The sequence below is a fragment of the Peromyscus californicus genome, unplaced genomic scaffold, assembly GCF_007827085.1.
Source record: "Peromyscus californicus insignis strain IS unplaced genomic scaffold, ASM782708v3 Scaffold_18__1_contigs__length_77618521, whole genome shotgun sequence".
In the NCBI taxonomy this organism is placed as follows: domain Eukaryota; kingdom Metazoa; phylum Chordata; class Mammalia; order Rodentia; family Cricetidae; genus Peromyscus; species Peromyscus californicus.
Genome location: NW_026294480.1, coordinates 44,708,507 through 44,722,055, shown reverse-complemented (window position 1 = coordinate 44,722,055; position 13,549 = coordinate 44,708,507). Strand labels below are relative to the sequence as shown.

At 43.7% G+C, this 13,549-nt stretch overlaps 2 protein-coding genes across 2 annotated transcripts in view; both read left to right on the top strand.

Annotated features, from left to right (window-relative positions):
• Window positions 1-13,549, top strand: part of Itga1 (integrin subunit alpha 1) — a 146,578-nt gene that overhangs the window by 11,043 nt on the left and 121,986 nt on the right. The window lies entirely within an intron of this gene.
• Pelo (pelota mRNA surveillance and ribosome rescue factor) lies at window positions 1,523-3,468 on the top strand. Its single transcript, XM_052743315.1, has 2 exons — window positions 1,523-2,558; window positions 2,853-3,468. Exons 1-2 carry the CDS (start codon window positions 1,833-1,835, stop codon window positions 3,282-3,284), a joined length of 1,158 nt encoding a protein of 385 aa, XP_052599275.1. The 5' UTR covers window positions 1,523-1,832; the 3' UTR covers window positions 3,285-3,468.

Below are 13,549 nucleotides of genomic sequence, written 5' to 3'. Positions count from 1 at the left end.
ATAAGACAGATCGGTGGTTGGTGGAATAGGGTGTGTGTGTGCGTGTGTGTGTGTGTGTGTGTGTGTGTGTGTGTGTGTGTGTGTGTGTGTATACTTAATCAGGCCTGAATCTGAATGCCACTTACATGCTCAACTTCCTCAGAATTTCATTTTACCTCCCTACAAACTAGGGTAGCATTTTCCTTATAAGAAAAGATAAGTGTAGGCAAGTGCTTGAGAAATTTTCAAAAGTTGATTGTACTCCAGTGAAAACCTTTCATTCATTAAGAGCCCATGAAGCCACCTTCTTGATCGAGTGAGACCGGTGCCGTGTTTAGGGAGGGCTGCTGGCTTTGGAGGAGGAGGAAGGCAATGTAAGATAGGAAGATGGGAAGGGGGAAATAGGAATGAGAGAGAGAGACAGAGACAGAGACAGAGAGAGAGACAGAGAGACAGAGGATACAAAGCAAGTAAGGGTTCTAATTTATACTGGAGTCTTGGAAGGGCCACCCCACCCGCACCTCCCTGGCAACCCCTAAGAAAGATAGCTGACATCAATTAACACGATTCATCCTCCCTTTAACCTTGCCTCTTCAATTAAGGCTGGAGAGCTCTGCTTTAAGATCCCCACACAAAACGCAGTGAGAGTATGTGTTCAGGACTTCTCTGCTTCCCACTGTCCTCAGTCTCAAGAAAGAGGCATTCCCATCGCCACTGTGGGGGAAGAAAAAAGGAATGTAAGGCTTTTCTTTTTCTGTGGCTCTTCCTTGGGGGCGGTCATAATTAGAAGATCAGTTTATCTTTACTTCCCATATCCTCAGCTTTTGACCCGCCTTTGGCAGGGAAGATCCAGCACTAATCTATTGCAGCCCAGCTCCCACACTAAGCGCCTCAGAGACTCCTGCGCGGTGGAGAGCTGGCTGCCAATTTTGGATTCTGGGATTCCCAGGACATCAGGTCAAGCCACACAGAGGTCCACCAGGGGTACATTCCACGCATAGTTTCTGCTCTCTCTGGGCTCTGTCCTTTAACATCTGGGTTAACTGGATCGTGCAAACCGGGGAACTAGGTGCAGAAAGCAGCTGGGCATGTTGCTGAGCTCAGGCCGAACGTGACTAGTTCTTAGAAACTGCTTCTGGAAATCCCAGTGCCAAGAAGCGCGCGTCACGTCTGAGCGCCGGTAAGGAATGAGCAAGACCAGGCAGAGTTTGGACTTCGGGGACTAAGTCTGCACTTTCCAGGGCGCTTTTCATTTTTACGTAAGTTTGGAAGCTGGCTTCATACCAAGGAAGGAGGTGCAAAATGGCAAACTGAGTTTAAATGCATATGTTAGCCCTCACATACTCCGCAATACCTCGGACACAGGGCTGTGTGGGAAAACTCGGCAAATCCGAGCTCAGCTCTAAGGTCAAAGCTGCGGCCGGGAGCCGCTTAGCGCCTCCCTTGACTTTTACCTAGGGCGCGCCTTTCCTTTTACTGCGCCTGCGTGCGCGCGCAAACGACAGGCCCCGCCTCTCCGGTAGGGACGACAGACGTGCGCCGGGAGGCGGGCTGCGCACGCGCGATCGCCCGCGTCCGCCACTTGCGCGGGGCCGGTGACTTGAAAGTACCGGGTTGTCTTGTGTTCAGCGCGGGGTCTGCCGCCGCGCAGCGTGGATCGGCGCGCGCGGAGACCGAGAAAGGCGTGGGGGAAGGCTCTGCCCCGGGGCTGCAGGAGTCAGAGGTAGTGTTTCTTTCCTGTCCCCTCCCCAGCCTAGAACCCGTGCCCCCCCCCTCCCCCTCCAACCCTGCCTCTCTCTCCCGGGGGACCCCTTCCGCGCCTCCTGTTCTGAAAGTGAGCCCCTGGCAAGGCCATGAAGCTTGTGAGGAAGGACATCGAGAAGGACAATGCGGGCCAGGTCACCCTCGTCCCCGAGGAGCCCGAGGACATGTGGCACACCTACAATCTAGTGCAGGTGGGCGACAGCCTGCGCGCCTCCACCATCCGCAAGGTCCAGACCGAGTCCTCCACGGGCAGCGTGGGGAGCAACCGTGTCCGCACCACCCTCACCCTCTGCGTGGAGGCCATCGACTTTGACTCCCAAGCCTGCCAGCTGCGAGTGAAGGGGACCAATATCCAAGAGAATGAGTACGTCAAGATGGGGGCTTACCACACCATCGAACTGGAGCCCAACCGCCAGTTCACCCTGGCCAAGAAACAGTGGGACAGTGTGGTTCTGGAACGCATCGAGCAGGCTTGTGACCCAGCTTGGAGCGCTGATGTGGCAGCCGTGGTCATGCAGGAGGGCCTCGCCCACGTCTGCTTAGTCACGCCCAGTATGACCCTCACCCGTGCCAAGGTGGAGGTGAACATCCCCAGGAAACGGAAAGGCAACTGCTCCCAGCATGACCGTGCCCTGGAGAGGTTCTATGAACAGGTGGTCCAGGCCATCCAGCGCCACATAAACTTTGATGTTGTCAAGTGCGTCCTGGTGGCCAGCCCAGGATTTGTACGAGAGCAGTTCTGTGACTACATGTTTCAGCAAGCGGTCAAGACGGACAACAAAGTGCTCCTGGAAAACCGGTCCAAATTCCTGCAGGTAAAAAAAAAAAAACTCTTACCCCAGAGGTAGTGAAGAGTGGGCAGAGGGATTGGTGTGAATGGTTCCCAATGTTTTAGAACTGGGAGGAGCAGAGGGCTTAACAACCCACCTTAGCTGGGATTGTAAATGAATTAGTAAAGAGAACGGTGTAGTGTCTAGCACATTCATAAGGTACCCTCTGCTGAAGTCCTTAAATAGGTAAGGCCTTATTCATGCTTTTGTCTTCTGCCATTGTGGGCCGATTCATGGATACTTTCAAAGGGTCTCTGTCTTTTATAATTGTGATTCTAGGTACACGCCTCCTCTGGACACAAGTACTCCCTGAAAGAGGCCCTTTGTGACCCTACTGTAGCTAGCCGCCTTTCAGACACGAAGGCTGCTGGGGAAGTGAAGGCCTTGGACGACTTCTATAAAATGTTACAGCATGAACCCGACCGAGCTTTCTACGGACTCAAGCAGGTGGAGAGGGCCAACGAAGCCTTGGCGATCGACACGTTGCTCATCAGTGATGAGCTCTTCCGGCATCAGGATGTGGCCACCCGGAGCCGGTATGTCAGGCTGGTGGACAGTGTGAAGGATAACGCAGGCACGGTCCGGATATTCTCTAGTCTCCACGTGTCTGGGGAACAGCTTGGCCAGTTGACTGGAGTAGCTGCCATTCTCCGATTCCCAGTGCCGGAACTTTCTGACCAAGAGGATGATTCAAGTTCTGAAGAGGATTAAGACTGACATTTAATAGTTGCTTCTTCTCCCATACTTTTTTTTCTTTTTCCCCCTCGGCATCCCTTGACAGGTGCAGGACAGGCACTTGTTGATCGTGCTGGGATTTCTTGCGTGTTGGTCGCACTAGAGGTGTTTTCTGGTTGGCAGGACATGTATTTAAATGAAATAAACCAAAAGAAAAGAATGTCCAAGCATTATGTTTTCTGATTAGAGTTATTTTTTTTTCTAAATACCTGATAACAGAAATTCGAATATCTAAGGGGGAAGAAGTCTATTATTTGGGTTTGATCATGAACCCCCACGTACCCGTTTTAACTGGTTTTCCTTGGAAAAGGCTTTAATCTCTCATGAAGTTTATTTACGTTCTACATGGTGTTTTTGCATTTCATTTAATGATCCATTTTCTCACCTCTTTCTAGTTTTTTTTTCCCCAAGATTTGCCTACATTTATTACTTAAAGTGGTAGCCAAACTGTAAAGAAAGCCAAGCCTAAAATGTTATTTTCTCTTACAGATTTGTTAAACTAGTCATTTTAAAAATACTCTTGTTGCTCTTGTTATTCTAACCCTATTTTCTGTAGTCGAACAGTTACTTTCAGGCAGCAGAGGTCTGATCTTCTAGGGATTCTCAGCATAGTCTCAGGACCTTAAAAAGGAGACGAAAGTGTGTGATTTGCTTACTGTGTAGCTCAGGAGTGGCAGATCTGGGCATGTCTCCAATCTGGACCTCCGTTCTTTGCACTGAAACCCTGGCACATTCTTTGGTTTGCTGTGTTTTATTTACTGTGACTTGGCCAGTGTTACACTTTCACATGGAGCCTGTGGTGGTAGTCTGTGCTCTCACATTCTTACTGGTCCATGTTATGTGTGGGGGGAAAAAAGCATGTTCGGGGAGTTGAGTAACCCAGATGACTATGTGGAAGTTGGAGTCTAGTACTCCTAATTGTAGATAAGGAATTTGTACAAATTTCCATTTGGGATATTTTTTACTATGTATTTTGGATGTGCATTTCTTAGATCAGGAACTTGGGAGACATGGAATTGCAACTTGATCTTTTACAAAGCTCAGTTTAGCACATGATTAGGGATTCTGTCTGCAGGCTGGATCAGTGATGCCTACATCCTATAAACTAATCTTCGGGGCAGGCCTCTTTGGTATGACAAGTTTGGGGTTATCACAAGTTCCATAAACTTGTTAACTTGCTTAGATTTTTCCTATGATTCTAAAAACTGATACATTCATGATATATCTTTATCTACTTTCTAAAAATAGCTCAGGTTGTCATTTCGTATTAATAGTTAGCTTTAATATTGAAACTACTTTATTAGATAACTTCATAGGAATACAGAGAGGAAGTCCTTATAGCTCTTAAATTTAGGGCCTGGTTGGTAATGAATCCTCATCTCAGGACATAGATTACTGCTGTAATATCTCTAGCAGGAAAAATGAAGTCTAATAAACCAGTGAATACATTTTAGAGCAAAGGTTCCCTATTGAAAAGTTGGAGCTTTTCATTGGGAGCTCTTGGTGACTAAGCTGAAGCCCAGACTAATTAAACAGCCTTTCACCCCTGGAAGTGCTAGTGGATCCTTTTTACCAATTACTGAGACAAGCTGGGCATGGCAGCCTGTGCTTTTCATCTCAGCACTGGGGTGGCAGAGGCAGGTGGATCTCTGAGTTCAAGGAGGGCTGGGGCTGCATAGTGAAATCCAGTCTTAAAGAAAAATTACTGAGACGTTTGCAGTAGGCTTCAGGGCTGAGAATTTGATTCAGGACTTACTATTTGCACGTGAACTGATGAGACCAACAGCACCTGTGCAGACTTGCTAGAACCTTGAATCCAGCGCTCCGAGCCAGCGTCGGCTTTTTCCAGCGTCTTCAGGTGATTCCTGTGTGGAACAAAATCTGATACAAATGTTGGTGATGGTCTTTCCAAGCAGTTAGGAAATCAGGCTAGGTTTCAAGACTTAAGGTCAACAGGCTCTTCTGATGTGGCTATAAGACCTCCTATATAAAGTATATAGGAAATCTTCTAATACTTATTTTTTAAATTTTATTTATTTATTTTGCTTTTTTTTTTTTTTTTTTTTTTTGGTTTTTTTTTTTTTTTTTTTTTTTTTTTTTGGTTTTTCGAGACAGGGTTTCTCTGTGTAGCTTTGCGCCTCTCCTGGAACTCACTTGGTAGCCCAGGCTCACAGAGATCCGCCTGGCTCTGCCTCCCGAGTGCTGGGATTAAAGGCGTGCGCCACCACCGCCCGGCTATTTTGCTTTTTTGAGACAGCATTTCCCTGTGTAGCCCTGGATGTCCTGGAACTCACTCTGTAGACCAGGCTAGCCTTGAACTCAAGAGATCCTCCCATCTCTGCCTTCTAAATGCTAGGATCAAAGATTTATGCCACCACTACCTGCAAACTTTTTTTTTAAACTCACATTTTATATTGCTGTCCAAAGTATAACTCATACTATACCATAGGCACAAATACAAAAATAATGATAAAAGCAAATTAAATTTAAAACTCAATTATTGTTGGCTTTTCCAAATATCAGAATGAACCTTAAGTCTTTGGGAATCATAAGTTCATCTGCTCATCATTAGGAAGAACAGCAGCATCTTAACCTTAGGTGAGAAGGGGCTGGAGATGTGGGTTGGCTGGGGGGCAGATGTGCTCAGCACAGACAGGTCACTGGAAGGAGTCTGCACTCACCAAAAGGGGAAACAAGCGGATGGATGGACGTGAACTGTTTTTATAAATAATCACTGTTGAGCTGCATCTGGATGGACAGGAAGAGGCAAGAGTGTAAACAGGAAGACTGCTCAGAAGGGTGTATAGTGAAGTGAGGGGAATAAAAAGCAGGAACACGGCAGCATGACTTACAGTCGGAATGCAAGTATGCCACGAGAAAACGTAAAGGGGGCAAAGTGACTTGGGCTGCAGATGTTTCAGGAGGCCAAGGCAGGAGGGTGATGAGTTCTAGGCTAGCCTCAGCAACATAGCAAGATCTTCTCTCAAAAATAAGGGGAATTTCAGATTAGGTTAAAAAATCCTCAGCAAAATAGTTTCCTTGGTATTGATTCAGCACTTTAATTATTGTTTTGTGAATAAGATTCTTTAATTCTCTGTGCTCTGAAACATTCCCAGACTGCTTTCTAAGTGTGTTTTGTATACATATAGAAATTAGAATGTAAATCAAAAAGTTAGTGATAATTTTTTAAACAATTTTTGGTGTACATATAATTTAAAGATGAAAGCAAGTTTATTGATAATGAAGTAGATGCGTTAGATTTTACATAAGGGATTAAATCTTTGTGGAAGAGCTGATACTACAAAGTGTTCATCTTCAACATTTTCAGAGGTGAACCATGTATTTCTTATATGCTCCATGCTGAGAATGTCAGTTGTCATGAATGCATAGTAGGAAATGACAGAGGTGTGTCTAGGAACATTTCATAAGTTCTTGGAAATTCTGACCCTATTCTGTCAAAATCCATTTTACTTAACACTGAATATACTGCCTTGCCACCCCAGTTTTAGTGAACCCTACCTGAGACACCTGAAATACCTGAGACACTTGAATGTCAGGAATCCCTGTTTTCTACCCTTAGAGAAACAGTGATTTCATTAGGAGGCAAAGACTCTAATCATAGCCTCATTCTTATCAAATTTGGATTGTGTTAGAATGTTTAATTTAAAAATTTGTTGAGTTGTCTACTTGCTCTTTCATGACCCATTAATATTGATTGCCCACATCAAAACCTTATTTTTAGGATGCTGATTTAATGAAAGTGCCTGTTTTCTATAATGTCAGAGAATTAGAGGACCTGTGGTCTATTTTGATTTGGGTGACATCCTTGGTTTCGGGACAGCCAATATTGAGGCAGGTGCAACATCCAGCAGGCGGCAAATACAACAGAAATGTGAGTTGGAGGCCCCATGCCTGCTGTGCACAAATTGATACACTGTCCCCATTCCAGGAATGGAGTAGCTCTCTTCAAATGTCTGGTCCTGTGATGAGGGCTTTAAAATGCCTTAGTTCGCCAAGAACCTTTTTAAAAAGATGTTATCATTTTCATATGAGAAAATTAAATTAAAAGAAGATAACTAACAACCTAACTCACAGCTAGTGAATGTAAAAAAGTACCCTATATAGCTACTCCATTAAAGTGCATAAGAACGTCGATTCTATTTCCTACTTGTCCTTTTTGTATTGGTCATGTCTGTGTCTAGAACAAAACTAACTTGATAACTCTTATGATGTAATGATCTTAAGTTTATTTAAGCATTTTATGTTTTTATTTTCCACTATGTAATCTACTGAAAAAAAAAATCAGCAGCTCAATCCTATGATTTTTCTGCCTAAAATACAACCGAGCATTAGAAAGTGTAAAGGAAACGTGTATGGAAGCAAGCCCCTCCAGTCTGCCAGGAAGTTAGCAAGCTTGTTTCAATGTTTAAACCTACCATCTCTGTATAATTATGTGTGCATGCCGGTGCACGTGTGGGCACCTGTGCCTGTGAGGGCCAGACAACCTTTGGTGGAGTTTCTTATGCACCAGCACTTTGTGGGTTTTTGTTTGTGTGTGTGTGTGTGTGTTTTTAGTTTTAGAAAAGGTCTCTTTTGACCTGGAACTTGCTCAAGAGGCGAGGCTTGGCTGTTCAAGGAATCCCAGGAATCTCTCTGTCTCTACCTCTCCAGTGCTCAGATATAAGGTGTCACCACACTGGGCTTTTATGACTTGACATTTGGGGGATCAAAGTCAGGTCCTGCTGCTTGCTGAGGAATCACTCCACCTACCGAGTCAGCTCTCCAGCCCCTAAAGCCATCTCCCTAAAATGTGATTACTTCAACATATATTCATTTACTAAGCATCTTCATAGCTGCATTTGTGGTACACGTATATGCAAATTAGTTACTGGACAACAATAACCACTGATGGACAGCAGGCTTACAGAGAAGTCATACTAGCTGTTAGAAGTGACCACTACAGCCCAGAAATGCAAAAGGTTAATTAGTCTTTTTCTAGGGCCTGCAGACACTACTATGGAACAGCAGCTAGTGTTCCCAGTAAGGAAAAGACTGACCTACATTAGCATATTCTGTTAAAGAAGTCAAGGAAATGTAATGTCTTTCTAAATGGTTTGTCTAGAAAATGATGATGATTGCAATGGCAGGGAGCAAACCCAGGGCCTACTTGCTAAGCAAGTACTCTATCCCTGAGCTACCCCACCCCCATTTCTCTGTCTAAAACTTAATAAATGATATCAGTACATACATCCTTAACTACCAGCCATGGATAGCATGACAGTCTCAAATAGCTAGGGTGTTTCAATAACACAGTAGTCTCAATAAGAAAACTCAACTGCATATTGGAAGCTGGATTGTCATTAAAGAAAAGGATTGCAGTAGAATTTTAGTTGTGAAATTCGTCCAGAGGTGGGAGGTCCTTCTGAGTTCAAGTCTCAGTTGCAGAAGTTTTATGTCTGGAATTTTTCATCAGGCCCTCGTGTAAACACTGACTAGAACTTTCTGCTTGACACCATTGTGAAAGATTGCTCTGTGGATATAAAACATTTTAATCTTGTTTCAGCTCATTTGATCTTGCCACTGTAATTTGTAGCTTATTTTTCCTCTGCAAGTATGTGTAAGAGTGTTTTTAATGAGGTCAAAGAGAGAAAGACTAAAATATACTTCAGGAGAATGCGCCCAGCCTTTTAGTATCAAAACAGGTTAAATCTGAAAGGACCGCTGTACAGCAGGTATAACTGAGGTCCAGCAGGCTAGTCACATGCTCAAAGTCACACAAATGGAAGCTTTTCAGAATGTCTACACTCCTGTTTGATTTGTCCCATTCCGATTTCAAACGTATTTTCTTGTCACCAGCACATATTGGGAGTTTACTGGATGGGGTAAGGGAGCAAAACAGAATTCAGGATTTTATTGTGCCTTAAACTCTCCTATATACCAATTATTCTTCATCTTATAGGAGGATAATTGCTCCCTGAGCATCATCACTGACACCTAAAGGCATGCTTCCCATTCCATTTCCACACCCTTTTTCTAAGCTACTTACCAAGTGCCTACTGTGTGTTAGTACACTGTTTGCCCCCGAGGATCCAAAGTGAAGAGAGACCACAGATCCTTCCTTCCAGGGCAAAATGAAGACACATCAGTCAGGAATATGAGTGCCCAGAGGGGCTCCTAACCCTGCCTGACTCTGTGAGGACCTGCTGCCAGACGTGAAACTACAAAATTATGACAGCCCACAACCATCTCAAATTGCTCTTCAGGGATGAGGCAGAGGAGTTGAGAGTATTCTCCTTTTACATCCCCTTGGCATTTCTTTACAAATTTGTTTGAGTTGTGGTCCATTAGTCTTTAATTTCTCTGGATATTAAGTTTTTATAGTGTAATTAACTTAGAAGAGGAGACATGGGAAAAGGGAATATCTCAATTCCCACCCCCAGAGATAGGAAGAAATTGTTGAAGTCAGGTGAGAAGTGTAGACTAGGGCTTATTACTGAGAGGACTTTGAGCAATGCTGGGACCTTTTGTGACACCCGTGATATTACTATCCTCTCCATTGCTCTTTTGTGAGTCACAGAAAAATGCTAAATCGGAGCGATGAGTTTGGCTCGTTTCTCTGCAGCACAGCAAAGAAGGGATGGTGACTGCCAAGGCTAAGATACTGTTCTTGACAGCTACTCTTGTTAGAAAAGAAAAGAAAGAGAAAACATACCAAGGATAAAGTGGGTGAGAGCTGGGACCTTGGGCTACTCTGGGAACAGACAGAGGGGGGACAACCAGGAAGCAAGAAAAGACAGACAGCCACTGTAGACCTGAAGGAAGATCTCAGGGTGTATGAAAGGAAGATCCACTGGGACCTTTCTTATCACCTCATTTATCACTTGGTCCCTAGTTGTACAATTCAGTAAAACATCTTTAACAAACCAAGGTCTGCTTGGATCACATATTTCATTAAATAGTCAACGTGCGATGAGTGTGGTAGATGAAAATGCTATTTTCTACAGAAGGTAGATTATCTCAGAAAGGATGGGCTGTAGGAATAGGTCTCTGGCACCTGTTTCTCAGACGTATTCATTCCCTGCCTGAAGTGAAAAGGAGGAGATTCCTGGGAAGAATTGTGGAAGTATGAGGGATCAAGATTGAAAAAAAAAAAAAAAAAAACACCTGACCAGGGCCTTCGTGGTATATACCTTTAATCCCAGTGCTTGGGAGGTGGAGCCTAGGGGATGTTTGAGTTTGAAGCCAAGCTGGTCTACACATTGAGTTTCAGAGCAGTCAGAAGTACAGAGAGATCCAATTTCGAACAAGAGGAGGAGGAGAGGGAGGAGGGGGAGGAGGAGGAGGAAGACTAACTGTCTCATTGAAAGTAGACATATATTTTCACAAAAAGGAATAAAATATGCATCGTTTCCTCCCTAACTCCTTTCCTACAACTTAATAGGATTTAGTGGATGTAATATTTTCCCTATATTTCTGGCAATTTTCAGCCTTATGTGTGCCCCTATGTCACAGAAAATATAGTGGGTGAGCAGGAAAAGGACTTCTTATAATGCTTGTAAATTTAAAGCACTTGGATTTGCATTTCATAGTCAAGCTCACACATTTTTGTGGGTGCATCAGAAACTACAAATGTTTGGGACTTTGGAAAAGATGTTGCTGACCAAAAGTTACAAAATAATACTATTTGCTACAGTTACCAAAGATGGGTATTACCATTTGCAACAACATTGCATTTGTGATTAATCCAGTTGATACAAGACTATCACCCATGCCATTCTCAGAGGATGTTTGAGAACTAATCTGTGAGTGTAAGATCAGAAGGTGGCCAGGTCCAGCTTTTAGGTTCTGATTTCAGGAAATCATTTCTTTGTTTGTGGCTTATTTTTCTCTCTTCTGCTACAGAGTAAATAAGAGGATGAGGGTTGGAGAGATGGTTCAGCCGTTAAAAAGGCTTGATACTTTTTCAGAAGGCTAAAGTTATGTTCCTAGCACCCACATCAGGCAGCTCACAATCACCGGTAACTCCAGCTTCAGGAGAATTGACTCCTTCTGGCGTCTGGAGACACTTGCATGCAAATGTACACACACACACACACACACACACACACACCCCTTTTAAAAAATGAATAGGGACTAGCCAAATGGCAGCTGTGGTGACCTCCTGCCAGTTGGTGACTTTCCCCTGGACTGGGCGAGGTTTCGAGGTACAAGTGTCACAGAACAGGGAGAAGGTCATAAAGGGGATGGTGCCTTAGGCTGCCTCAAGGTTGTATAGAAGCCTGGACAAAGAAACAAAAATAGGAGCATTTGGTTACTGTGGCCTCAGTTCAAGCAACACTATCACTAGTGTGGACTGATCCCTGGTCCTCTGACACCTGAACATCTCTACCTTAGGTGTGCTGCTGTGGGGTCACTGGTCTGTGACTGGTGTCCATCATTATGAGTAAACAATGCTACCACCATGGGGATGGGGGGTGGGGAGAGGGTGTGGGTAGGATGAACACAGAAAGGGGGCTCTTGGTTTCATAGTCTTGCAGGCTTCACTGACTCTGCCTGGGGTAGTAACAATAATTATTGGTTATTTTTACAAGCTCTGTAAAATAAAATTTTACTGACTTAGGCTTAAAAAACAATCTGTTTTGTACCATATTTCAAAAGCTGCCAAAACTTTGGGTTTGGCTGGCTGCTCAAGAGCAGCCTGTTAGGAACAAATTCCAGGGCTGGGGGGGGTCACTGACTTGGAATGTTTTGCCAAACACTCCCATATTTCCAAACTTGTTGGGGGGCATTTGAACTTGAATATTATGGGGCAAGTTGATTAAACCAGTTGTCAGCAGACACGCTAAAATCTTGAGGTTTACAGCTATTTTTTAAATAGTTTGCCACATTCCAATGACGTGCCAAGTGACAGGGCCCTGCCACTGTTCTCCTTGTTATTTTCCTTCCTGTCATTTCTGCCTGCTCCCCCAAAGAAATGGGCAGCGAGGAAACACACGTCTTTATTTTGATTGCAATGTTCTTTGCAGTGGGCCAGTGATTTCTCAAAGTGGACCATACCAATTACCTACAGAATTTTCCCATCATGCTGATGCCTACTAAACCTTACCCTCAAACGAAGCAGAATATCTGGGCAAAGGAACCCAGGCATCTGCACAGTTTGAAAGCTCTGCAATTGCTTCCTATCTGCATCCAAGGCGAACCTGTGAAGTGTCATCACCGAGTAGGTCGTTTGCTTTAATATGTGCTGTATGGCCGCGGTGTGAATTAGCTTTCTGGCTAGGGAAGGAAACAGACATACACACTGCAGAGAAAATAGCTTGAAACAGTTGGGGAGAGGAAAGTACTTTAATACCCTTTATAGGATTTGGCTGCTTCTATATATTATTGAATTTGCTATAGTATCTGCATAAGAGTAATACTGATAAGTTTGTAAATAATGATGACTTTTTACTGTATATGTGAGTTACAGTAAGGGGATTGCAAAAAAAAAAAAATAGATAAACAAGCTTCTATTCCTCAGAAGAGAGAACTTACAATATTTTGAGGATGTAATAATTCTGTCACATAGAACAAGAGTATAACACTCTTTCACAGTATAGAATGGTTACCAACATTGTTGAGAACAGGACGATATCAGAACTGGTTGGAATCATAGGAAAAGATGGTTATTGGCACTGATCCCGCTTTTGAATGTTTCTCTACTAATCTGGTGTGGTGAGAACATTGGCTGTGGACTCTATAAATGTTGGGCGAGTCATGTGGCCATCACAATCCTCAAGTTCAGTGTCACGAGCTTTTATTTATAAAGAGAGAAACAATAGAAGTTTCCTCAGATTTGCAAGGAATGTGTAAACAACTTCATAAAAAAAAAATACCTGGAAACTTAAAGAAGAGCTCAATTAACTTAGTTTTTTTTTTCTTCTATTGCATGTTTAAAATCACATAAATAATCTAGATATCACAGTAGCCATGGGAATGTGACCCAAGAAGTAAATCATGTCCCTTCTGTCATAGATCCTTACTAAAGTCCCCATCAAAGGTGGTGATCCGATGAGAGCCATAGGAGGCCTCCCTGAGAGTTCCACTGAGATGAAGATGGGCTGACTCCCTAGCTCTCAGTATTTACATTTTTCATACCTTCGTAGTGGGTACATACACATGTATCACCCCCTAGCACAAAGGATTGAAGCAAGAAATCTCAAGTTGGTGACTCAATAGCCGATATGGAGGAACATGCTAGA